General features: G+C 46.6%; 1 protein-coding gene across 1 annotated transcript in view; it reads left to right on the top strand.

Moving 5' to 3' along the window:
• Positions 1 to 15498, top strand: part of LOC142584773 (uncharacterized) — a 62796-nt gene extending 47298 nt beyond the window's left edge. Inside the window, exon 3 of the mRNA XM_075695022.1 lies at positions 14952 to 15498. Within this exon, the coding sequence (XP_075551137.1) occupies positions 14952 to 15153 (202 nt within the window). The 3' untranslated portion in view covers positions 15154 to 15498. The remainder of the gene's footprint in view (positions 1 to 14951) is intronic.
• Positions 15499 to 24192: the final 8694 nt, after the last annotated feature.

The following is a 24192-nucleotide window of genomic DNA, read 5'->3' as shown; positions in this document are numbered from 1 at the left end:
TGTCATGGCGCTTTTCCTCGAGCGTCCAATGGTTTACAGACATTGAAAAACATGGAAGCGACCATATTCCAACATACATAAAAATTAAAGGAGTTGAGCAATCCTCCACAACTGTCTTGCGTACAGTTGATTGGTCAAAATTTAAGAAGGATATGGATGACAAATGTCGGGAAGGCCTCTCACACACTATCGAAGAAGCAATCACAGAGGCATTGGAAACATCCATCTGCTCGCTTACAAGGTCAGCAAGGCCAACAGACTTGGACATGGAACTGGAGAGGCTGCGTGCGGCACGCCGACAGGCGGAGAGGAGGTATCGGCGCACGAAGTCCGTCTTAGATCTGAGGGCTTCACGACGCATACAAAAGAAAGTTTAGCGTCGCATGGATAAATTGGAAGATAAGCGATGGAAAACTTTCTGTCAGTCGCTTGATCTCTGAAAATCGTTCTCGCACATATGGAGAACGGTTAGGGGTCTTCGCTCATCTCCCCATCAAAGGAAACCCTTCGCTGCTCTGGCCCTCAACCAACTCCGCTCGGAACTTCAAGTGGCTGAAGAGTTCTGTGCATGGGTTGCTGGGTCCGTGGTCATTATTACTGACGCAGCATTGAGACAGATCCCTGAGGCACGTGTACCAGAAATGAACGTGCTATTTTCACTTGAAGAGCTGGATGCTGCGTTGGCGACCTGCAGGCGTTCTTCGTCACCAGGACCTGATGGCATCACGTATGCAGCCCTATGCCACCTTGGACATGACGCACGTGATGAGCTGCTCAACTACTACAGTGAGTCTTGGCAGAACGGCGCCGTTCCTAAACAATGGAAATCGAGCCGCTTGATCCCCATTCTGAAACCTGGAAAGTCTCCGCTTGAGATCTTATCATATCGTCCGATTGCGCTTTCTAGCTGCGTCGGCAAAGTGATGGAAGTAATGATTCTTGCTCGCTTGGAATGGTACCTGGAACGATTCAATATCTATCCGGACGCCATGACAGGCTTTCGTCGAGGTCGCATGTCCATTGACAACGTCATTGACATCGTAACATGGGTCCAAAATCAAAAAAGCCACAAGCGCATATCTGCGGCACTTTTTGTTGATATAAAAGGAGCATACGACAACGTCGCCCATGAGGCCATACTGAACTCACTTGAGGCTGTTGGAGTTGGTGGCCGGATATATAAATGGATTCGGGACTATTTGACTGAGAGGCGTTTTTTCTTGCAGACCGAAGGCGGCCCAACTTCAGACCATTACATCTGCCGTGGTGTGCCGCAGGATGGAGTGTTGAGCCCTATTTTGTTCAACCTCGTCCTGGTAGGACTAGCGGATTACCTACCGCAGACAGTACATGTCTCAATATACGCCGATGACATTTGCATCTGGGCCTCTGCGGTGACTCGCCCTCAGCTAAGAGCCAGACTTCAGCGGGCGGCAACCATGACGGCGTCTTATCTCCGAAAACAAGGCCTCAGTGTTTCTACAGAAAATTGCGCATCACTTGGTTTTACGCGCAAACAAATGTCATCGTATCCTGTTACCATCAATGGTCAAGCTATATCCTATGTTAAGACGCATCGCTTTCTGGGCATCATCATTGACCGCAACCTCTCGTGGAGCCCTCACTGCGTCTATCTGAAGAAGTTAGTAGCCATTGCTCAGGTCTTCAAATTCTTATGCGGGAAAAACTGGGTACACCAGTGCCTTCTATGTTGCAGCTGTACAGGGTTCTGTTTCTCGGACTCCAACGTTACAGCCTACCAGTGTTGTCAAATGCATGCAAGACGAACTTTCGCGCCTTGGAGAGCATACAAGGTCAAGCCCTACGCACGAGTTTAGGGCTGCCTCGGTGCACCTCAACAGCAGCAACAATCGCCATCGCAGCAGACCATATAATCCAAACACATGTAGCTGTCGACTCTCTCAGAGCGCACATTCGCCATCTGTCAAGGATCCCCGACCATCATTTGGCCTACCTACCAGCCAAGTCTGCATTACGTCACATAACATACGAGCAGATGACATCCGACATCAGAGAACTACACCACCATGCTCTGGAAAGAGGACACCACATTATATTTTAATGGATTCCTGCTCACTGTGGCATCGTCGGCAACAACCTAGCTGACAAGGCTACCCGGTGTGCCCACGAAGATACCAAGACGCGTCCAACACCTTTGGCGAGGTCCGACACTGCCAGAGAACTTCGCCTACTTGCGTGCAAGAAGTCACAAGAACACTGGATTTCAAGCACCTTCAATTGCAGATTACGTAAACTGGACCCCACGCTACAGCTACAACTGCCATCTAGCCTTTCCCGCGGCGAAACAACCTTCTTCTGTCGCTTGTGGCTGGGAGTGGCGCTCACGAACGCATATTCCTACCGTATGAGAATGGCCGAGAGCCCGATGTGCGACTCCTGTGGGTGCGAGGAGACCATCCAGCACCTATTGTGTACCTGCCCTCGCTACGATGTCCAACGCCTCTCTCTGCGGGCAACTTTACGCCGACTGGACTCGAGACCGTTCACCGAGTCAAAGATACTCGGACCGTGGCCACACCCATCACTGGCTCGAAAAGCGATTCGTGCGCTAGTGCAGTACTTGAAGTGCACGGGCTTAAGAGACCGTTTATAGTATCCTTGTGTATGGTGTACCTCCCATGCGTACTCAGTGCTTACTCTCTCCCATTCTTCTTCTTTCTATTCCCCTTTCCCCCACCCCCAGTGTAGGGTAGCAAACCGGATGCTGTTCTGGTTGACCTCCCTGCCTTTCCTACCCTTGTTTTCTCTCTCTCTCTCTCTTTGTACATTACAAATTAAATTCCCTGCCTTCCCTTCTACACTTTTTCCTTCCTTCCTTTGTATATTACAAATTCATATTGCAGGGAAGCTTACTCAAACACATTCACCATCATGGGACGCATTATTCACCTTCAACGTAGGAGCACAATCCGGATTCATGACCATACTTTTGGTTGGACTGCACATGCTCTTTGAGAATTGATTCGTTGTTCAGAAGTGCACTGGTACTTTACTCTAAACTGGAGGGCTGAAGTTGATATGGCAGCACACTTTCTATTAAGGGGACAAGATTTGGCCAAGATGGTTGCAGCACAGCTTTTTAACGCGATAGCGTTAAGGAGCTCGTGTCGCAGAAAAGCCGGTGTCGTCGGCGTCGGCGTCGGTGTCGGCGTCGGCGTCCGCGGCGTTGGCCGTGAGCGATAAATCAAGGCAGGCACTTCATAAATAAAAAGCAACTTCCAAGATGGGCTGGGTGGGAATCGAACCAGGGTCTCCGGAGTGTGAGACGGAGACGTTACCACTGAGCCACGAGTTCGATGCTTCAAAGCGGTACAAAAGCGCCTCTAGTGAACGCGGTGTTGCCTTAGAAACGAGCTGTTTCTAAGGCTCAGGCGTGCGTCGCTTGCTCAGGCGCACATTTCGTTGTCGCGCCGAACGCTGCGTTGCTCGACGCTCACCGCGTCCGATGCGGGGCGCGTAGTCGCTGCGCCGTAGCCCATTGTCTTACACCCCTTGGCGGGTCGACGGGAACGCTGTCGCGTTCCACTCTTGAAGGCGAAGCTTAAGCGTCCTCCAATTTTTTTTATTCCAGGTACCTTTTCTACTAGAAGCTTTCATTGCTTTGTTTCGAGCCTCTTTGAGCCAGCACAAAGTGTATATGAAAATTGGACACTGATTGGGGACGTCACCTATGCTCTGTGCAGTAAGCTGTGCACAGGAGAAGTTTATGCCTATATATAGTAAACAAATGTAGCACGACCAGACAAAATTAAAGAAGGGGGTGGGCTGCAGCAATACTACGTGTTCAGTAGTGGTTTATCCTTTCCTTTGAGTTTTCTGTTTTTGTGCTTTTTATTGTGGATCCTCCACAGCAACCACGCGAGTGCGAAACTTGAGCTTGTTGGTTTCAGGTCTCATATGGTTGTTACCAACAGAAGTGTGATAAATGAACAAGGGCTTGGAGGCATCCAATCACCTTGCTTGTCTCATGGTGTCGCTGCACGAGCACCGTGAGCCTCCAGCTAGGAAGCCTCCAACTAGGAAGGGAGGTTACAATCACTTCTGAACTGTATTGCCACCAAACCAACATTGCTCTCAATGACAACTTTGGGACGGTAGAATGCTCGCACCCAGGAAAGTCTAAAAAGGAAGCATTCAGGATGTGCAAAGTAAGCCTTTTGCATTGCTGAAGGGGCTTTGCCTGTCTGTCCTATTTATAGATACACAAATGTGATTTCTTCTTTGAGGGGGATTGTTTCAGAGGTCGTTACGTGGCAAAAGTGCTGGGTGTTTAGTAGCAGAGAAGCTTGTCTCAGCCCACTGTCAATAACCTGTTCCTTCTCTAGTGCCCCTGTGAAGAGCCTACTTTTTTGGACTTGCCTACTTTTTTGTGTGGAACATTGACCAGGGTTTGTTGCATGTGGCCATAATTTAAGTATGCAGCTTGGCTTGCTCACCCCAAAGTACAGCAGGTGCTTGTCAGGGCTGGATGTTGTCCCGGCATATCGCTCTTTGTACTGCATACAGAATGCATGTTGCTAGCGATTGTTCAACACCTTCACATTCTGCAGACTCAAATGCATCACGAAAATGGTCCCAGCCTGAAACCCTGATTTTGTGAATGTGGCAAATTTTCACCCCTACATCTAGTGTTATATTGGATAATGGTCGCTGCCTCTTGGGACAGAGTCGCACTGACACTCTAGGTGAAGGCCCCAGTTGCCCATGCTGGTTTTAATGGAGGCAGTGGCAGTTGGGATAGTTCATGTCATTTGTTAATTTGAGGTCTGTGATGTCTGCTTCGTCAAGGTGGCATCCTCTTGGCCGTACGTCTTTGCGTCCCCAATATGGGTGATGTGCATTGAGCTCACCTTGACTGAGTATTCTGTGCTAGGGAAAGAAATTTGAAGATGTCAAAGCCAAGTGAAGTCGCCTCGACTGCGGTGCCTGGTTTTCGGAGAGAGGTAGACGAGTGCCAAAACGGCTTCCTTTCACTGCCTTAGCCTGCAGCACACCATCACAACTTTCTGATCAGACATATGTATATTTAAGCTGTTCTTTCCTTCCCCTAATTCAACAACAGCCAATTTTAGTAGCTGAAAATCAAGCTGACTTCAGAAGACTGCTGATTTTTCAGTTAACTCTAGTAGCTTATTGCGTGGTTAATTTTCTAGTTGGGCATGACACGCTTCGTGCTGAAAAAATGAACTGTTTAAAAAATTCTCGGGTAACATTAGGACAGGCAACTCTAACTGAGTGATCGCTGCTTTTGTCGCAAAATGTGGCAATGAGCTAAGCAGATGTTCTCACGAAAGCGTAGTGTTCAGGTTGTACGAGTATAAAAGAAACAAAATTAGACGCGTATAGAAGAAACCAAATTGGAGTTGTGAAGTTCAAAGTCCTACTTTTACAGCCTCTCTTTATACTGCTGACATTAGAGAGCTTTAGAATAGTGAATGCAAGCAGCATGCGTAAACAAGTACCCTGTCTGCGTAATTCTGGGACCCATGTGGTTTGTATAACCAAGCAGCACATGAGTAGCTTGCATCCTTTTATCCAATACTATTATTTTCATTGTAAAGCAACCAATATCGCAGTAAGTCCGATCAACCTGCATCAATATGCTAGAAATTTTTAAGCACTTCACCACACCCTTGGCCACTAGACTTGTGCTTTCTAGCATTACTTGCTAATCAATTCTTGAAGTGTTTACATTGTTTGTCTGTGCTGTAAGATCAGTTTCACAGTCCTTATAAAATCGTTAAAGTGAAGGTCTGGGCTGTTGTATTGGCCATGGCATTTAGGTCTGACACTGCAAACGCATTTGGCAACTTTAACAAGCTTCACTACACATGTGTATTGCGGTGGGACCATTCCGCAGCATGTGAAATTAGAAAAATATCGGTCAGGTAACATGGAATTTGCTTACGTCTATAGTGGACCAAATAAAGTTGTTTCACTCACTCACCGGCAAACAGAGTTCGAGAGCACCTGAGATTATAGTAAAACGGGCGGGACAGTACCTTCAGCGTAACAGGGACGTCAAAACTGGAACTAGGGCTGCCATACATCCCGTCCCCGCAATACACTGTTTGCTTCAACGCATTACAGGAATGTGTTGCGGTGAATTTATTGCAGACGCATATACACATTCATTCCTCCCAACTTTGCACAGAACCCTGCGTCCCATTGCTAAATCCAAGAGCGCGAAAAGCAGGCAGAGATGCAGCTGAACATTATAGGGCACAGTATTAAGGCCCACCTCGCTGTGTTTATTGCGCCCTTACTACAAATAATCTTTAACATCTACTCTGCATTCTAGTTCGTGGAATTCTGGCAGACCATATGATGTCACCAAATGTCCGTTAAGTTCAGAGCACTACGCGATAGTTGTCGTAAAGCCTACGATAAAAGTGAATCACACGAAGTCATGGTTAGCGCACTAGCGCTGAACCCGAATGAAAACATGCTCTGCCCCATTTCAAGGACGCGTGAACAGTTGTGAGCAAACACCACCTTAAGCATTATATTACTTGCGCAATTCGTGGCGAGAAACACGTATAATTCCTCCGTCTACGAGACTCACGTCAAGTAAGGGTGCATGTGCCATGTGATCACGCTACCAAAAACGGCGAACACGGCGACGCTGCTGCACAGCTCCGGTTCGCTAATTGCATTGCCGAGGCGCTACGCCACTTGAATATTTCAATAGTCAGCACCACTGAATTCTTTAGAAATACGGGTTTCACACCATCAGAGATCACCGAAACAAAAAGCTGACATGCCACACCACTATACTGCACGACTTTTCGCCAACGAATACTGAACCCACTGTGGATACATCATACGGATCATACGACCAACGGTCGGCGTGGGCCGGAGATTCAACGCACCACATTGCGCCACGGCATCACTTGGCGCCACCAACGCTTCTTCTCAAAAGTCCCTAAACGAGCTTGTCCCTAGGCACCTAGGATCAGGTCACGTGAGGGATTTTTGTACGACATATAGACGCACGCCTCGATCAGTCCATTTGCGCTTACTTTTGTCGTGCAGGGCCAACAATGGCGGTCGGCGTGCGCTGGAAAGAAAAAAATATACAAATACGCGGCGCCTGCTTCCACGTGACACAGATTAGCGAATGGGGGAGCGGAGGAGGCTCGGGTGACAGGAGGCGTGGAGGAGGATACGTCGGGGAAAGCGGGGCGACGGAAAGGTAGTCGGAGCCCGTTGCTTGCACTTCGCACTGCGTCTTGAGCACTTGGCGGCTATGTTGCCTAGTGCGCGTTTCCGGAATTTTATCAATCGTCGTTGACTGTCAAAAACTCACCTATGATCTTTGGCGGGTCGCGGATCAATCCGGCGAGAAGTTATTGCTTTGCACCTCGCATCAGGAAGCGGACTTTTTTATCTCAGACATTTCCGGTTTCGCGTGCCGGAAAAGAGTGTCTTCTTTAAAGATGGCGATGATCTCATTAGGCAGTTCCACTCGAGCTTCCAGCAGTAGTTCAGCCTTCTTCGAACGAAGCTGGCAAACATTTTCAGGAAGTTGCTTCTAAACAGGTTCCGCATTGTTAGCGTGGTCTCCCAGTTCTCAAACCATGTCTTCGCGGCGTCCTCCAATGAGAAGTAACCAGTACACCGCTTGTCCTCACAATTCCAGTGATTGAAGTTCGAAACCCTTTCCAATGTCTCCAGCCAGCTTTCCGCGTCATGGGAGAAACTTCCACGACGCAGGTTGTTCGCTGGGATTCAGCAGTGCGATGGCTGCCGGCGATACTCGGTCCGCCACGGTAGTAGTTAACATTTAATGTAGACGCCGACACCAATACGAAACACACGTTCAGCCCCACACCTCTTGTCAAAGTGTTCTTTCACACGCTCTAGCTTATACAGTCATAGCGGGACCCCCAAATTCAGGTTTCAATAAAGACAGTTTAGTACGCTGTGGTCTTTTCAATACAACAGTGCCGGTGATCGCCATGCGACACTGCTGGGAGTGTTTCGATACGCACACAGAAATTTGTCAACTCGTTCTTGGAATGAACTGCGACTGTGCACAGCGTTCTTTTCCAGAACTTGTTTTAGCAAGGCTCGCTTAATAGTCTGCACCATGCGTTCAGCCGCCCCATTTTATGCGACGTGATACGGAGCAATGCGAACGCGTTTCACACCATTAGCCTACAAGAAGTCTGCAAATTCGGCGGCCGTGAACTGCGGTCTGTTATCGCTTACCAGCGTTGCCGGGCGTCCGTAAGCGGTGAACGCGCCTCTAATTTTCACATTTGTCTAAGGCAGTCGTGTACGTCATAGGCCACACTTCCATCTATTTCGAGTAGGCATCGACTAAGAACAAAAACATGCGTGCATCCTTTACAGACAAATCCACATGCACTCGCGACCAACATTTTGCCGGGTACGTCCACAGCTGTACAGGTACCGTTTCAGCGGCGTCCTGAACTGCCTGACAAATTTTGCATAATTAAAAAAGAAATGTGGGGCTCTACTTGCCAAAACCACTTTTTCATTATGATGCACGCCATAGTGGGAAACTGAAAAGTTAGACCACCTGGGGTTCTTTACACCTAAATCTAAGTACACAGGTGTTCGCGCATTTCACCCCCACTGTAATGCGGCCGCCGTAGCCACCGATCCCACGACCTCGTGCTTAGCAGCCGAACGCCATAGCCACTAAGCAAACACGGCGGGTAATCTTGCATCGTTGAACATACTGTTCTATACCTTGGCCCATTCCTGGCCACCAAACAAAACTTTTTACGAGCATTTTTAAGCGGCGTTACCTGGGTGCTCTTCGCGTAACAAGTTTAGCACTTGCGCGCGCATGGACGCCGGAATAATGGCTCTCGAACTCCATGTCACACAGCCTTGTTTAAACGACAGGTCCCACCGACTGACGTAGTAAGGCTTCAGATACTCTGCACAGTCGCTCGGCCACTTATTCACTGTCAATTCGGCCACGCGTGACATGGTTCCTTTTCGAGGCCATTGCTATCGCTTCCATGCTAAACGGAAAGCATTCAACAACTGAGAAACATTTGGAAGGCGTTCGTCGTGTCGTCTGCCTCGGTGTCTTGTCCCTTACGCAGTTCAGGAAAAACAACTTTCGGAGAGCTTTTCTACACTGCTCTTCTATACTGAAGCCTCGACAGAGCGTCCGCCACTTTTACATTTCTTCCGCGTCGATACTTCAGCTGATATTTGCAAGCTTCAAGCGTCATCGCCCATCGTTGCATGTGGGCCGCAGATAGGCTAGGCACTCATTTATCTTGCCGAAGAATGCCTAAGAGCGGCTGGTGGTCTATGTACAGTGTTAACGTCCTTCCGTGCAGGTAGCCGTGGAATTTAACCCTGAAAAAAGATAAGGGTCTCGCGTTCACAATGCGCATAGTAATTTTTTTTTCTGTTGGTGCCATCGTTCACGAAGCATATACAATCGGCCGTTCGCCTTCCGTCGTCTCGTGGAAGATAACCGCCCCGAGCCCGTACGATGACGCGTCACACAACATACCGATCGGCTTTTCTAAATCGTAGAAAGACGCGGGTGCTTGTGAGCAGCTTCTTCGTTACGGTGAAAGCGACGCTGTGTTCCTTTATCCAAGACCACTTTTCCTCCTTTCCTAGGAACCTGCAAAGTGGCTCTGCGATTGTTGAGGCGCTCTTAACGATTTCGCATTACAAGGTAACATTCCTAAATACGCCGTTAGCTCTTTGTGGTATGCTCAAGTGCTTTCAAGGTCGCATTTATTTAGTGTCGGTCGGGAAGATTCCCTCTGCTTTTACCTTAACAATAATAATATTTGGGGTTTTACGCCCCGAAACCACTTTCTGATTATGAGGCACGCCGTAGTGGGGGACTCCGAAAATTTGTACAACCTGGGGTTCTTTAACGTGCCCCTAAATCTAAGTACACGGGTGTTTTCGCGTTTCGCCTCCATCGAAATGCGGCCGCCGTGGCCGGGATTCGATCCGGCGACCTCGCGCTCAGCAGCCCAACACCATAGCCACTGAGCAACCATGGCGGGTTGCGTTTACCTTAAACCGAGGTACGTACAAAACGTAAATGTTTTGTCAGCAGGCGTGTGCGACACGGCCACACTTTTGAGCACTTCATACGTTTCTGCACGGATTGCAGTCAGAAACACCGGTAAAACATTATCCGGTTTTAAATCATTTACACAAATGAAAAGCTCAAAGCTTTCAAGGTATGACTCAAAGTTCTGAGTTCTTGGGTCAAACTCACTTAACTTGCCCAAGTGAGACATTTTGCGGAGGCAAAGGCACTAAACAGGTCTGCGTTTCCCGAGCGTGGCTTACTCGGTTGTACAATGGCGGCCTTGGGGCGTTTCTTGAAATTCTGTAGAAGAACCCCGATGTTTGCTGGAGTGCCGGCATAATCCGCGAGCATGTGCAGAATTTCGTCCATCGCTCCAGCCGTTGGCACTGCCTGGCTGAGCCTGCAACACATCGCTCCTAGGCTACACGGGCCGCCGACTCGTCTCGCCACCACATGAAGTAACCGAGGCACCATTCATTCTGACAAGGTATCGGCTTTTATTCCCCGCTGAGCAACTCGTATACATAAGACATGCGACGTCACCGGCCGCAACTGATGACTTGCGCGGCGACACAAAGACCAGGGCGGCTATTTTGTAGCGATGCCTTATGCCTTATTCTATGCTTTTCTTATCATCCACCACACAGGGCCGCCTGATGCCGTTGAAAATGTGGGCAGACCGTCGCTCTGACCACTGGCCAAGCGCGAAAAGCCGGAAAAAGCATAGAATGGGAAAAGGCATCGCTACAAAATACCGGCCCAGCAGCAGGCGGCACGACCGGCGCTCCCAGCTGGCGTTATCACGTAACCACAGCAATTACGGTGAAGAACGAGGCAGTGACAAAACTGGGAGTTCCAAAATTATGTTTTTATTGGGCAAACTTGCGCCCAGCAAAGTAAGGAACACTCGAGCACAACGATAGCGGCGAGCGAAGTCGGTGATCATCGAACATTGGATCTGCCGGTCAAGCGCGTTGGTTTTATATATATATATGCCTCGTCGAAAGTTCCCGTATAATCGCTGGTGCCCGCGTGCCTTCCAGAAATTTAGGAGAGTAGATATTTGGGCTAGTCGTCGTTGTTTATTTCTGGGCTTGTCCTCGTGTCCCCGCGCAAACTTTTTCAGCATGTATTCGAGAAACTACTGCTCAATACGTGTCACGCATGCAATCTTATTATGCAAGGTTCGGCAAGGACATACACAACAAATAGAATCAACGATAATATTCGGATATGTTCCAAATCATGCAGGTGCGTCTTGCGTTCAGCGATAACCTTAAGTTGTTAACTGGTGCAATGGTCTCCCCGAGAAAGGATAAATAAGTACACGTGTCAATATCTATCTATCTATCTATCTATCTATCTATCTATCTATCTATCTATCTATCTATCTATCTATCTATCTATCTATCTATCTATCTATCTATCTATCTATCTATCTATCTATCTATCTATCTATCTATCTATCTATCTATCTATCTATCTATCTATCTATCTATCTATCTATCTATCTATCTATCTATCTATACTGCGACACCGGCCCAGTCATCCAAGTTCTCTAGGTGCTTCGGCTACTAGGTAGGTGCTCCTGGCTGTGATGCCATCGTTTTTGTTCTATAGTCGTCATTCCAGCTTAGTGATCCTTCTATCGTCATGACGTGACCCTCACGCCTTCTACGCCACACCCACTAGCCGAAGTTATGTAATGGCTTGGACCACCAGGTATAGGCTCGTGGTTACGATGCCGTCGTGGTCCTTGCATTGTCATTCCAGCTTTGCCATCCGACTGTCGCCATGCCATTGTCGTCATGCTTTCCTTGTCACGCCGCCATCGTGGTGCCGTCGTGGTCGTTGCATTGCCGTCATTCCCGTCTTGCTTTACAAATCATTATGCCGTCGTCAGGCCATCGTAGCCACTCTGTGGTTTTATCATTGTCGTCATTTTAGCAGCGTCATCTTATTGTCATCGCGTTGTCTTACAACCACCTTTGTGGTTCTATTGACGCCACTCTTCTTCATATTATCATAATCATACTGTCATCATTAAATCGAGATAATGCCCACCTTGTCATGCCATCATCGTCAGACAATCGCTCTCACACATTCCTTGCCAGACCATCGTCAGGCCATCGTGGTCATGTCATAGTCGTCACACCAGCTTCGTCCCTCTACTCTTGTCGTGCCATGATAATCCCGCCACCGTCGTCATACAGGTTTCATGGTGCAGTCATTGTTACGCCAGTGTCATCATACACTTTTCCTCATCCAATTCTCCTCATTCCACTGTCACACCATGATCGTCATTTCATCGTGGTAGTACAGTAGTCTTCATGCATTTGTTGTTATACATAGTCGTCATACGACCTTCGTCAATCCATCGACATTAATTTCCTCGTATTCTATCTAAATCATGCCTTCGTCAGTCAGTTGTGATTATGCCGTCGTCGCGTCATTGCGTCATCAGGCAGGCGCTACCGTGCATCCTTTCTCATACCACCGTCGTCATGTCGCCGTGGTCGGGCCACAGATGTCATTTCAACCTGTTAAATCGATTGTCACACCGCCGGCGTCAAGCTATCCTCGTCACACACTCATCGGCATCTCATTGTCCTCACGTCGTCGTCATCACGCTCTTGTCGTCAAGCTGTCGTCATAATTTAAGAATCTGCGTCTTATTGTCATCATTCTTATGTCGATAACCACCTTTGAAGTGTCATCCATATCATCTCTTCTTTCTTCCATCGTTATGGCGTCGGCGTCATACAGTCGTCGTCAAGCCGCCAGCGTCGGGGGCGACCTGGCGAAGCGAGGGCCATAGCAAAGCGGAACGATGTCAGAGTATGGGGCATATTGTAGAGGCAACGAAAGCCTCAGCATTAGCACTACGCGTGTTAAATAAACGTCACTTCAAAAATACCGTCAGTCGCTACATTGTTCTAAAGCTATTCCCATTACCATCGACAGTCATCGCGAGATAAGTTGTACCATAAAAACAGCCTAAAATAATAATTAAATTACGCGGTCTTACGAGCCAAAACCACGATTCAGTTATGATCTACTACTCAAGATCTACTTACGCCGTAGTGGGGGACTGAAAATTTGGACCTTCTGGTGTTCTTTAACGTGCACCTAAGTCTAAGCACACAGATGTTTTCGCATTTAGCCCCCATCGAAATGCGGCCGCTGTGGCCGGTATGCAGAAACGAACAATCTAATGTTTCTCGTTTAAATAGCGACGTGTTTTTTGGCTCTCCGAAGTGTTTATCTTCCCTGTGGTGTAGCGAAAATAATAGATAGATAACATTTTGTTTATTGACTGTGTCGTAAAGCTCCGCTTTCGACTATATTTATAATATGTTGCTCACTGCAGCGCGTTTCCGATTTTTCTTGTGAGTGGATGCGTGCGCATTTTTGTTTTCGAAGTGTCTGAATTTAAGCTACGTCGGACGTACTCGCAAACCATCCAGTTCGTCGCCTTAAAAATAGGGTAAATGTCGGGCCCATCAGGAGATCGCTCTTCGGCAACCACATTCTGTGAAGCTACGTGGTACTTTGAGAATACGATGGGTAAAATACGTACAGAGCTGCCTATCATACACGCTTACATTGCCGTCATCAAATATGCAAGATAGGAACCTGCACAAAGAAGAGTGAGGAGTATAGGCCGTAGCGTATTTAGCTGGCAATCAGCGCTAGTGCTTTCGAAAGCTTTCTAATCTAGCGAAAGAGGCATTTAGAAGTGGCTACAGGTGTTACATACGTTATAGGACACACAATTAGAGCAGAATGTACGTAAAGCGCGCAAGGATCGACCTTAGAAACGCCGAAATCAACAAAAAAATGCGGCAATACCCCCAATAGTTTTGAGTGAGTGATTAATGTGACAACTTATTTCCAAGTCTAAAAGAAGCCCGCAAAAAGTCTAGCGAGACTAGTCAATTGGCACTTTCTTTTTCGTATTCTTCCACGTTCGGAAAAAAACTTTTATGTAGCAGCTATAGAGCATCAGAAAGATCGGCAATTTTTCATGATATTGTTACGGGTAAAATTTTTGACAGTTTTGCTCCTAATACAATATTTGAGAAGGTGAATAGTTCAGAATGATTAATTATGTAATTAGGCGAAATATAAAAAAAATACTCCAACTTGCTCCAAGCGACGGGAAACGATACTACCTTGATTCAGCACAGCTACATGGCACTCGCAAGTTTTGAAATTTCGGCACAAATTACGTGGGACGCACTCTTTATTGAACCTATAGCAGCATGCGAAACCGTTTGCTTGGCTAATCTTTCTACCTACCATTAAAGTTTCCTTTACAAAAGTACACATGTTTTCGCTGCAGGCTGATATTAGTTTCCTTTCGACACTTTCTTGGAATAGGCAAGCTATGCGCAGGGTGGTTGAGCTATATGGCGTGAAGAAATTGCAGAACTGCAATATGGGCGAGGGCATAATTATGGACAGCAAAACTGTCGCGCGCATGAAGACCGAAGGACGCTTCGCTTGTTTGTAAACCATCGATGTCCTTCGTTCTTTGTCCATGCGACAGTTTTACCAGGCTTGAAAAGGTATGATGGCAGTGCGTATTCAAGGGTCCATTGCCTTAGACTAGTGGTCTGGCACAACGAAGCACTAACGTTCTGAGCAGTTCCACTAACTTGAGCCAAATGTGGAATATCATATCGTTTTGTTCACTAATGCGTTTACTTCATCCATTCAAAATTACACGTTTGCTGCTCTTGTACAAGACGCTTTGAATGTAGGCCCGTTGAGGCCTACGTAAAAGATAACTTTTTAAGAGGTCTCGATCGTGAAGTGTTGCTTGTTTTCCTTGCGTATTTTCTCACCGCAGGCATCAGCACCGACGGCTATTGCTGGCACTGGAAGAGTCAGGCCTGGTGAATCGCATCTTGGGTGGCCGCCCTCGGCCTAACAGCAAGACCAGTCACGTGGCGTTCGACATTCCATTCAGTGATTACGCTGCTGTTTATGCTGTCGGAAGCATCTTGGCTTTACTGACACTTGCTGTCGAGGTCATATGTCGAGGTCGCTAGCCCAGGTCACGCTTTATGCTAAGGGCGTAGAAAGGCGACTGGACAACAGTGAATTAGGGTTCGATTTATCCCACATAGGTAATGGCCACATGGTGCAACAGAAGGTACCGGGACTGATGTTTGCAGAGGACGTAGTGTTACTAGCGGGCAATGGAAGATGTCTAGAGACTCTTGCGAATATGTGTGGAAACGCAGCGACAAATTTAGGCCTTAAGTTCAGCAGAGAGAAATCAGAAATGAGGATATTTAAAGAACAGATGAGTAATTACGTGGTGTCAATTCAACAACAAGTCATGCCCGTAGTCAAGCAATAAATACCTCTGTGCATATCTAATAAAACAAAAAATTTACTCAAGCACCAATCAAGAAAATCTTAATATAAAAGGGAAGCGAAATGCTGCGACACAGCATTTTGGCCTACAATAAATATGATGTGGTGCGTGGAATATTGAAAGGAGTAATGGTGCTAGCGGTAACGTACCCAAATGTCGTTCTATGTTTAGAATCTGGTATATTGAGTATATTGACGGGGTTGGAAGCTATGCAAAGATCGGTAGGCTCGTTGGCTTTGGGAGCCCATGGTAAAACCACAAATGGGGCAGTGCAGGGTGACATGGGTGGGGCCTGTTCTGAAGTCAGAGAAGCACAAAAAGATAATTTTGAAGAAGTACTCGGAGACAGGGATGAAAATAAATGGGTGGCTAAAGTGCACAATTATCGGCACCTGAAAAGTGGGCATAAAGAATGAAAGAGGGGGTCAAGAAAGTGGGCAACCAAATATAGGGATTTCAAAGTAAATAGACAAGTTGTCATCAGAAATTAAGGGAGAGGAACAGAGACAGCGAATTGGATTCAGATACCATGGTGATTTACAAGAATGGAAGAAAGAAATTAGAAGCGAACATTTGTACGTAGCAGAAAGAAGATTGTCTTGCTATTTGAGGCTCCGGCAGGTTTCCTAAGGACAAACACATACTGGCGCAAAATACTCTCAACAAGATGAGGCATATATATCCTGCAGCAAAAAGGTGGAGACCACTTAGTACATTCTTGTAGAATGCGAAGGTCGACCACTTAGCCCCATTCAGACCCGTAGGGAATGTACACCTTCCAGAAGCTCTTGGATTTAAAGTGCGCGGAGACATCAAGCAGTCACCAGTCGACCTAAGCAAGAGAGGTGTAGAGTATTGGTGGAAAAAAAGCAGGGAAGAGATTGATACTACCGGATTCGTTACAGGCTTAGGTAACTGTGCAGTGTAGATAAAGGAGTTTTGAGGAAGAGAAAGAAGGTCATGAAGATGCATGCAAAATGCTAGAATAAAAAGCCTGTAGAACATGTCTGATTAAATTGCGCAGGCTAGGTGACAGTTTCTCAGAGCTCTATTTAGAACGGGGTGTCAATAAATCATCATCTTCTTCATATGCCGCCGCATCTTATAGGTAAAGTAGTACTACCCTAGTGCCCGCGAGCATTTGCCTTGCTTTGTCCGATAAAACGTCTTTTGTGAACAAGCCTATCAAGAACAACATTCCTTACAAGTTGGCTAAAATGTATATGGTAATGACGCAACAAAATTTTTGGAACTCTGCCAACATGATGTGTGATGATAAGTTTTTCTTAGCTGATGGCAACATAGTTTGGCCAATCTGGGCAGTAGCTTGGATACGAGATGGCGTTACAGACCACTGCATTGAGTTGCATTAAACGGACGCAATGTCTCGGCATCGCTGGTCATCAAATGAGCACATAGTAACCTCCTAATAAGTTTGTTCTAATGTGGCTGTAGTTATGATCAACATATATCACTGTTTTGATTGGAAATAAGCATGTTATTTTGGCATTTCAGGCCTTCTGACATGCTCCCAAGTGAGTTCATGAGCTGTACTCCGTATATATTCTCCTTCCTATTAGGCCTGACATCGCGCAAATAAACCAAACCGCATTCAACCATGTACACAAATCGCATTCAAAATTTCTGTTACGTATTTTTATGTACTTTTCATTTTTTTTGTATGTATCCACTTTGTGTACCATGCTTACCCTGTGTGCTTGAGTGTTTTGTGCACTCGGAACGGGTGGGGGAGGAGGACTGACACTTATTTAGGCATTCATGCCTTTGTGTCAGCTATTTTGACAGACAATATTTTTTATATTTTTTGTCAAACAAACATTCATTCATTCAAATAAACACATTTTCAAACCTTGAAGACACACAGCTGTGTGTCTTGTTCGCAATATATTTCACAGCAACTGTGTTACTCGCAGCAGTATAGCCTGAGAAGGCTTAACAAAAAAAATGATGTGCAGAACGCGAAGGTTTGCCTTGGAAGCCACTGTAGACATAGATATTATGCGCATTTTCAACATTCCCGAGTTCATTCTCGACCTGTCGTGCCTTTCGTAGGCATTTGTAGTTTCAGGCTGTTTTATTGCTTTGCGCCATACGCTCTTGCAACAAAATAAATTGAGTACTAACTAGGTCAGTTGCCAATTAGGCGCTTGAAAGTAACATAGGGCGCTATAACGTAAAACTATTCCAAACTTTTCTATTCCAATTCTGCTATCAGCCCTCCGCGATTGGTCAAAACTTTTTTCGACCCCCCCTTCACATGTCTCTCACGCGACGTCACGAAAACCGCAATACCTCCCCATCTGATATGATGTGTACACACTGATTATGCATGATTTGACAGAAAAAAGAAAAACACTTATTTCTGATTCGACCCCTTTTCGTCATTAGCCCTCGGCTATTGGTAAAAAGTTTTCGGGGTGCACCCGCTTCACCTGCCTGTCACGCGACGTCACAAAACCGCACAAACTCACCGTGTCAAAGTGACGTGTACGCAATAAAGATGCATTAATATGCCGAACAAAACTGATTTTTTTTTTGGAATAGCCGCAGGCTGCCCCGTTCCGAAAGGAATGAAAGATGGCTGCCGCCGATCGCTGAGACGCTGGCTACTCGTACCTTCCGGAAAGCATGGGTGTATTTGCATATAATAAAACTTCTTGCGTGACCGTGTAACGTTTTCAAGCACTTTCGGCACGTTTACTACCTCATTCTGCCAACTCTTCTTTGCTGAGGGTCAGTTTTAGCGTCATTCTTAAGCTTCCGTTGCATGCCACCGCGAGTTTCGACCAGCCACCACAAGCTAAGTAAGGGAAAGCCGACCAATCGCAGACGCCGGCACCACCCTCTTCATCCGGTTATCGATTTTCAGTGCACTGGCTCTGCCCCAGTGAATCCCTCTCCACTTGAGCGTTCTCCTCGCCTTTTGTCAGCCAATTAGATACGAGAAGCCGCTCAGTGTAGGCAATGTTATTTGTTTTTCATGCAAACAAAAGTGACCTCCTATGAACGAGGAGAGCGTTTGATTGGTGTGTTCAGACAACCCTGCGGGGGACCGCAAATTTGACGTTAGGAAATTGGAATAGAAACATATTGGACTAGTTTTACGTTATAGGGCCCATAGTTGAGTAAACAGAGTATTGATTCGGGCTGGTCGATGCATCTTGTCAAACAGCAGATATTTTGAACAGCACAACACAGGACGAGGAGGCATAGGACTGTCCTCTGTCCTTTGCCTCTTCGTCCTTTGTCACGTGGTTAAAAAATAAATTCTCCTGTTTGAATAGTTAAGTAAACGCACTCTCAACGTCAGGTCTACCGTTAGCATTGCACGGCAACAGCGGCGCAGCATGCGCTTCGCAGCACATTACCATCGTTTTCATTTGGCATGCGGAAAATGCACAGCGATAGGCCGTTGCCGTATTCATGTTGCGCCTACCAACAAACCAGAGAGCTTTCGTTCCCCCAAAGCCGGCAGATGCTGAATATATATGCCGGCTTCGCTTGATATTTTAGGGAAATGCACGCAGATGTCATATTCGTATACAAATAATACTGCTATTACGATACATAAAGACCACTTGCTTACAAAATCTGGGCGGCGCTTATTAGCATTGTAACACCTGCATGTTTTAATACCCTTTACGAAAAGGCAGATATCGGGGAAAAAGCGGATTTAACACGACTTTGACAGAACTTTTTGTACGTGCACAGATCGGGAACGATTGTCTTTTAATCAAAAAGGAGAAACCTATATAAAAATTTTTCCACGCCTGTACACAGAATTGAAATTGATCTCGCTCACCGATACATTAACTTCAAAGTCGGGTGCTGAAGAATTCGTATTCAGAAACATGCCGTCATATAGGGAGCTCACGATTGTTTGTTCTTTTACAGCGAAGCTGTTTTCCTGACGGACCTGTATGAATTGTTCGTATCTGTGGTCTCGCAGGGGCGATATCTGGCCCGGCTAACGTCCGTAAAGTGAAAAAAAGAAGATGACGGCGCCAGCGTCGAATAGGGAAGAACGAACGATAGTACTATTAGAGTGTATCAGGGTGTCTACCAAATTGACATTTCTAAATTCCCTGAGTTTTCCAGGTTTTCCCTGAGTGCCTTTGCAAAATTTCCTGGGTGACACAAAACTGTTTTCTATCATGACCGCCCAACACCATGTCGCTCGATGCTGTCACTTCCTAGTAAGCATGCTAAAAAACAAAGAGAACAACTTATTCCAGTTTGAATATAGAAGTAGAGTTTAGTTTATATGAAAATATATCAGAAGGGAGGGATTAGCAAAATGCGCATTGAAGAATATATATTCGAAAAAAATGGTAAACCCATTGCAAATCGAGTCGGACATTTTCAAATACGAATGAAAAGGTGATGCATACAGAAACAAATATTTCCGAACATCCCCTTCAGTCACGAATTACGATCGACTGTCCATAAGTTTGTGAAACATAGATGGTGCTTGAGACTCCACTGAAAGTAAATCAACACGGTATAATGTCGCTTTGAGCATTTTATTATTAGACATCATAAATATAGAGTAACTAAATATTTTAATATTGTAAAGTCAGTCATGCTACGTTTCTTCATAAAAAGCATTAAATCCCCCTCTCTAATTTCATCCAAAAGTTATTCATTGGCCTCAAGCATTTCAAGAAAGAAAAAAAAATATTCAGAGATTGCTACCGACATGCCCCATGACAAACGTCCCGTGAAACACGGTAATGACTTCACCAAAGCGGTACTCTGTAACGATACATATCCCTCAGAAGTAAAATGAAAGTAATTTAGGTTATCAGAATGTCCAATTTACCCTATGCTTCATGTTTTTTGTTCTATTCCCTGCTATCACTACACTGAAATGGCAACAGTAGGTCCCGTCCACAAATGTGGATGCTGTGACTGAAGGGGATATGAGCTATTTCTGTCAACTGATAGCAAGCTCATTTGTATTAGGCCTCAACTCTGTCACAAGTAAGATTCTCTCTCAACAGCTTGTAAGTCAACCTCAACGGTCCTCACATTCAGCTCATGCACAACGTCTCAGTGTTGCATTTCACTACTTTAAGAAGTTTATTTTGGTTTGGATAAGGGTCACCTGCATCTCGGCGTCAGCCAATACTTTGCTTTTTGGGCTCAAGCTCCTTCACAATTGATTTCCCGACCATCCCTCAGTGTGATGGTCCTTTCTGTTCTTGTTCTCATTCACCCGCGCGTTCGTCCCACAGATCATTTGTATCATCCTCTTGATCAGTTGTACAGTCAACGTCCGATTTTTCGGACTCCCTAGGGGCCGCGAAAATGTCTGAAAAATCGGGCAGTTCGAAAAAATCAATGCATGTCTTTTACGGCCCTTAAACACTCAAATCACCACAGGCACATCTAAAGAGGCCTGCCAGTACACTTATTAGCAATATCGGTACTCGTACTGTGACAGGAGATGGCGGGTACCACGCGTGTGTAATTAAGGAATGCATACTGCGCCCCATGGCGATTGCCCCTTCCCACGCTTGTTATGCTTCACCGTGTAACACTTCTTTATTGAGGCGAAGCTGACATTCGCCAAACAGCATTATGCAACGCATCGTGCTTTCCGAGGTTCGAAGCCAATCGCGAGGACCACACAGGTGGAGTCGGTGCCATTGCTGACAGCGGCGAATTCTTTCAATAAAAAACACGGCGCTGAACGGCAAGAACCTTAATAACGAAAGTTGAAGCAGCTAGGCTTAGCGTTTGCCGCGGCGGTGACTACGGCTGCCAGCGGATCTGCGTGCGAGAGCGCCGTTTCGAGGCGTCGAGGTAATCAAAATGGCAGCGGTGATGGCTTTGCTTAATGCGGTTTCGGACCTGCGGTCACGGGAAACAGTACGGCAAAGGGTTCTTGCCTCCAAAATTTCAGACGTTCTTATACACCAACTCTACGGAGCACGCGGTGGTGCCGCGAAGCCGTGAGAATCACTGGGTGTCCGGAAAGTCGGTCGTTGACTGTATGTACACTGGCAACTCCTCCATCAGACGACACGGCGTCAAAGACGATGCGTTACGATCGCTCTCTGTTACTGGAGCAAGCATTACCACGACTTCCGTTCCCTTTCATAAAATCACAGCTAATTTTCCCTTACAGAAACATAAATTCCCTGACCTTTCCCTGAGTATTTCCCCGGACTATTCAAATTCCCTGAGAATTCCAGGTTTTCCTAGTTTTCCCAGTTTACCCGGTTTTCCCGTTTGGTAGACACCCTGGTACTAGAATGGGAGAGTGGGTCCAACGGAGGCCCCGGCAAGCGGCGAGAGTGAAGCAAAAAAACGTTGAAATTTGCGGCGGTTCTGCAGTCACCTTTTTCTTAAAGCTCATCCTTCTTCTGACGTTCCGGTCAACCCGGTGCCTCGGCGGCCCGGCGCAACCACGCCTATCGACGGTGGTTACGGCGGCGCCGAGCTGTCGTCTGCTCGACAGGCCATCGTGCTTGTGTTTGTTTCGCACCCGTATGTGCGAAAAGAAGCATACAACAAAATTACTGCTTTGGCATGAATTGTGGTTCCTCGCTTCCGTCAAACGATGCCGTCACACAATGTTTACGCGCGCAGACGGCCCTCACATGTATCTATATTTTTTATCGTAACTCTGCGACTTGGCAGAGTGTTCGCAGAATGAGAGGATGAGCACACCTCGGTGAAAAAATTACGGTTGTGTACTGAGTTGCAATACCGTATACAGTAGATTGAAAGGTGAGGCCAAGCTCTCGCTCTTCGGAGTCCCTAAATATGAAGAAAGGCGACCCGTGCGGGAGCTCAATCTTCACCGCACCGATAGGCCATTTGGGAAGTCACCGACTCCATTTGTGAGCTGCACTTTGATGCAAAGTACATACTGAGGCATTATGTGCATATGATCGAAGGCCAGGAAGTATCTACACAGCGTGGAAAGCCAGCGCTTCGACCTTATGCGGTACCCGCAATGTTTTGCTGTATTTTCCGGAGTATCTCTACGAGCAGACTACACCCGAGCAGCCCACGCGAAAGACAACGGCCTCATATGCAAGAGATGAAGGCCGGTCATCAAAGAAAACGCTCGCGCTCTCACTTGAACCGTCATTCAGATTGGAAGCATCTGACAATGGAAACCTGCGCGAGCTCGAAGACATAGACAACAGATAACACGCTTCCTAGTCCAAACAAATATAAACAATGAGTTTTGCTTTATTCACCCAGGGGATCCGGACAACCAACTACATATCAGGCGTATGACGCATAAAAATACGGAAGAAAACGGCTATTTCATAAATATATTCAAAACCACAATTAAACTAGAAAAATATGTGATGCACGTAACCAATAATGTATGTGAGCCACATCCTCCATAAATGTCAAATTTCTGCCGTTATTAGGGTGTCGAGAAAATCTTGTTAGCATTCAATATATCGCCTTGAGAAAGGAAGGAAACAAAGGTTTAGCAATTTCTATTTAACCCCTAATTATGCGACGCAGTTCATTTATTCATTTGCCTGATCCCGTTACTGCACATGATCCCTATTTCTTCGGAATATGAACTCTGCATTTCGTTATCTGATGACACAGTGAAGCACGCACATAAGGTTTCAAGAGGAAAGCAAACTACAAACGCGATCCATCGGACTGCGTGGCTCCAACTCATCCTGTCATCCTCGAACTTAACTGCAACGCTGCGCTCGACCGCGGCCGTGATTCTGTTCGGCACGCTCCGACGCTGCCAGCCGGCGCCTCCGCGGCCTCCGCCGCGCGCGGGGGCGTAGAGTCCAGAAGAAGGCGACGGTGGCGCCATCTGGATTTTCAATAAAGAATGCCTCAGCGTAGAGCCCTCTTTGGACCCAATATGGCGGCGAGGAGTTACGGAGTCTCCATCCATCGGAAGCGCCTCGCTCGTGTAGTATGAGGGATCACGGGGTGCGCTCCTGATAGGTTTTGCTCTCAGCGCTCAACAACACGCGGCAACTCTGCCGGACATTTCTGTAAGTACTTTCGAAACGAGAGAAGCTTTTTACTGCCAAAATAATAATCTTGGGCAAACTGAAAGCACAGAATCGTTTACAGACGCTATCTCTTTACCGAATACGTACAGTGAAGGCCACTGCGCGCGGTCGCCGCGATGGCGTCGCCCGAACCGGCTTCTTGAGTGAAAGGTAGGCAAACGCGGAGAGAAATATGTTCTTATATGTTCTTATATGTTCAAACTATGTGAAATATGTTCTTATAGTGTTTTTATAACTAAATAGAGCGTAATAGAACGAAACCTCAATGAGTGATCGCACAGGTTCGCAGCGACCGACTGCGCGTCTGCATGCTTGTCCGCGCACTGTTTCGCTTTCGCCGCTTGCGCGTTTTCGCACCGTGCCATGAGCTTTACGCCGCAGAATATGAGCATTTGACAGCATACAAGCAACCATTGTTGAGTGGGCGCTATCAGAGCTGTTCAAAAATAATTTTCTTGTAGAGACTTCGACGCCTACGGGGACTGCGATTTGCCGTCGCGACGATTCAATCTTGTTTTTTCTTCTAAATTCTTGGACGTTTCAATATTATTTCTCGAGCAGCGTCGCACTGTACATCTATAGGTGTTCTCAGCGTGCGACTTCCTGCTGCTTCTTTTTTGTAATCCAGTGCATTAATTCATAACACAAACATGACCATACGCCAAGCT

This window comes from Dermacentor variabilis, chromosome 6, assembly GCF_050947875.1.
Source record: "Dermacentor variabilis isolate Ectoservices chromosome 6, ASM5094787v1, whole genome shotgun sequence".
Taxonomy (NCBI): Eukaryota; Metazoa; Arthropoda; class Arachnida; order Ixodida; family Ixodidae; genus Dermacentor; species Dermacentor variabilis.
Note: the sequence above shows the minus strand (reverse complement) of the source record. Positions and strands in the feature narration are given on the sequence as shown.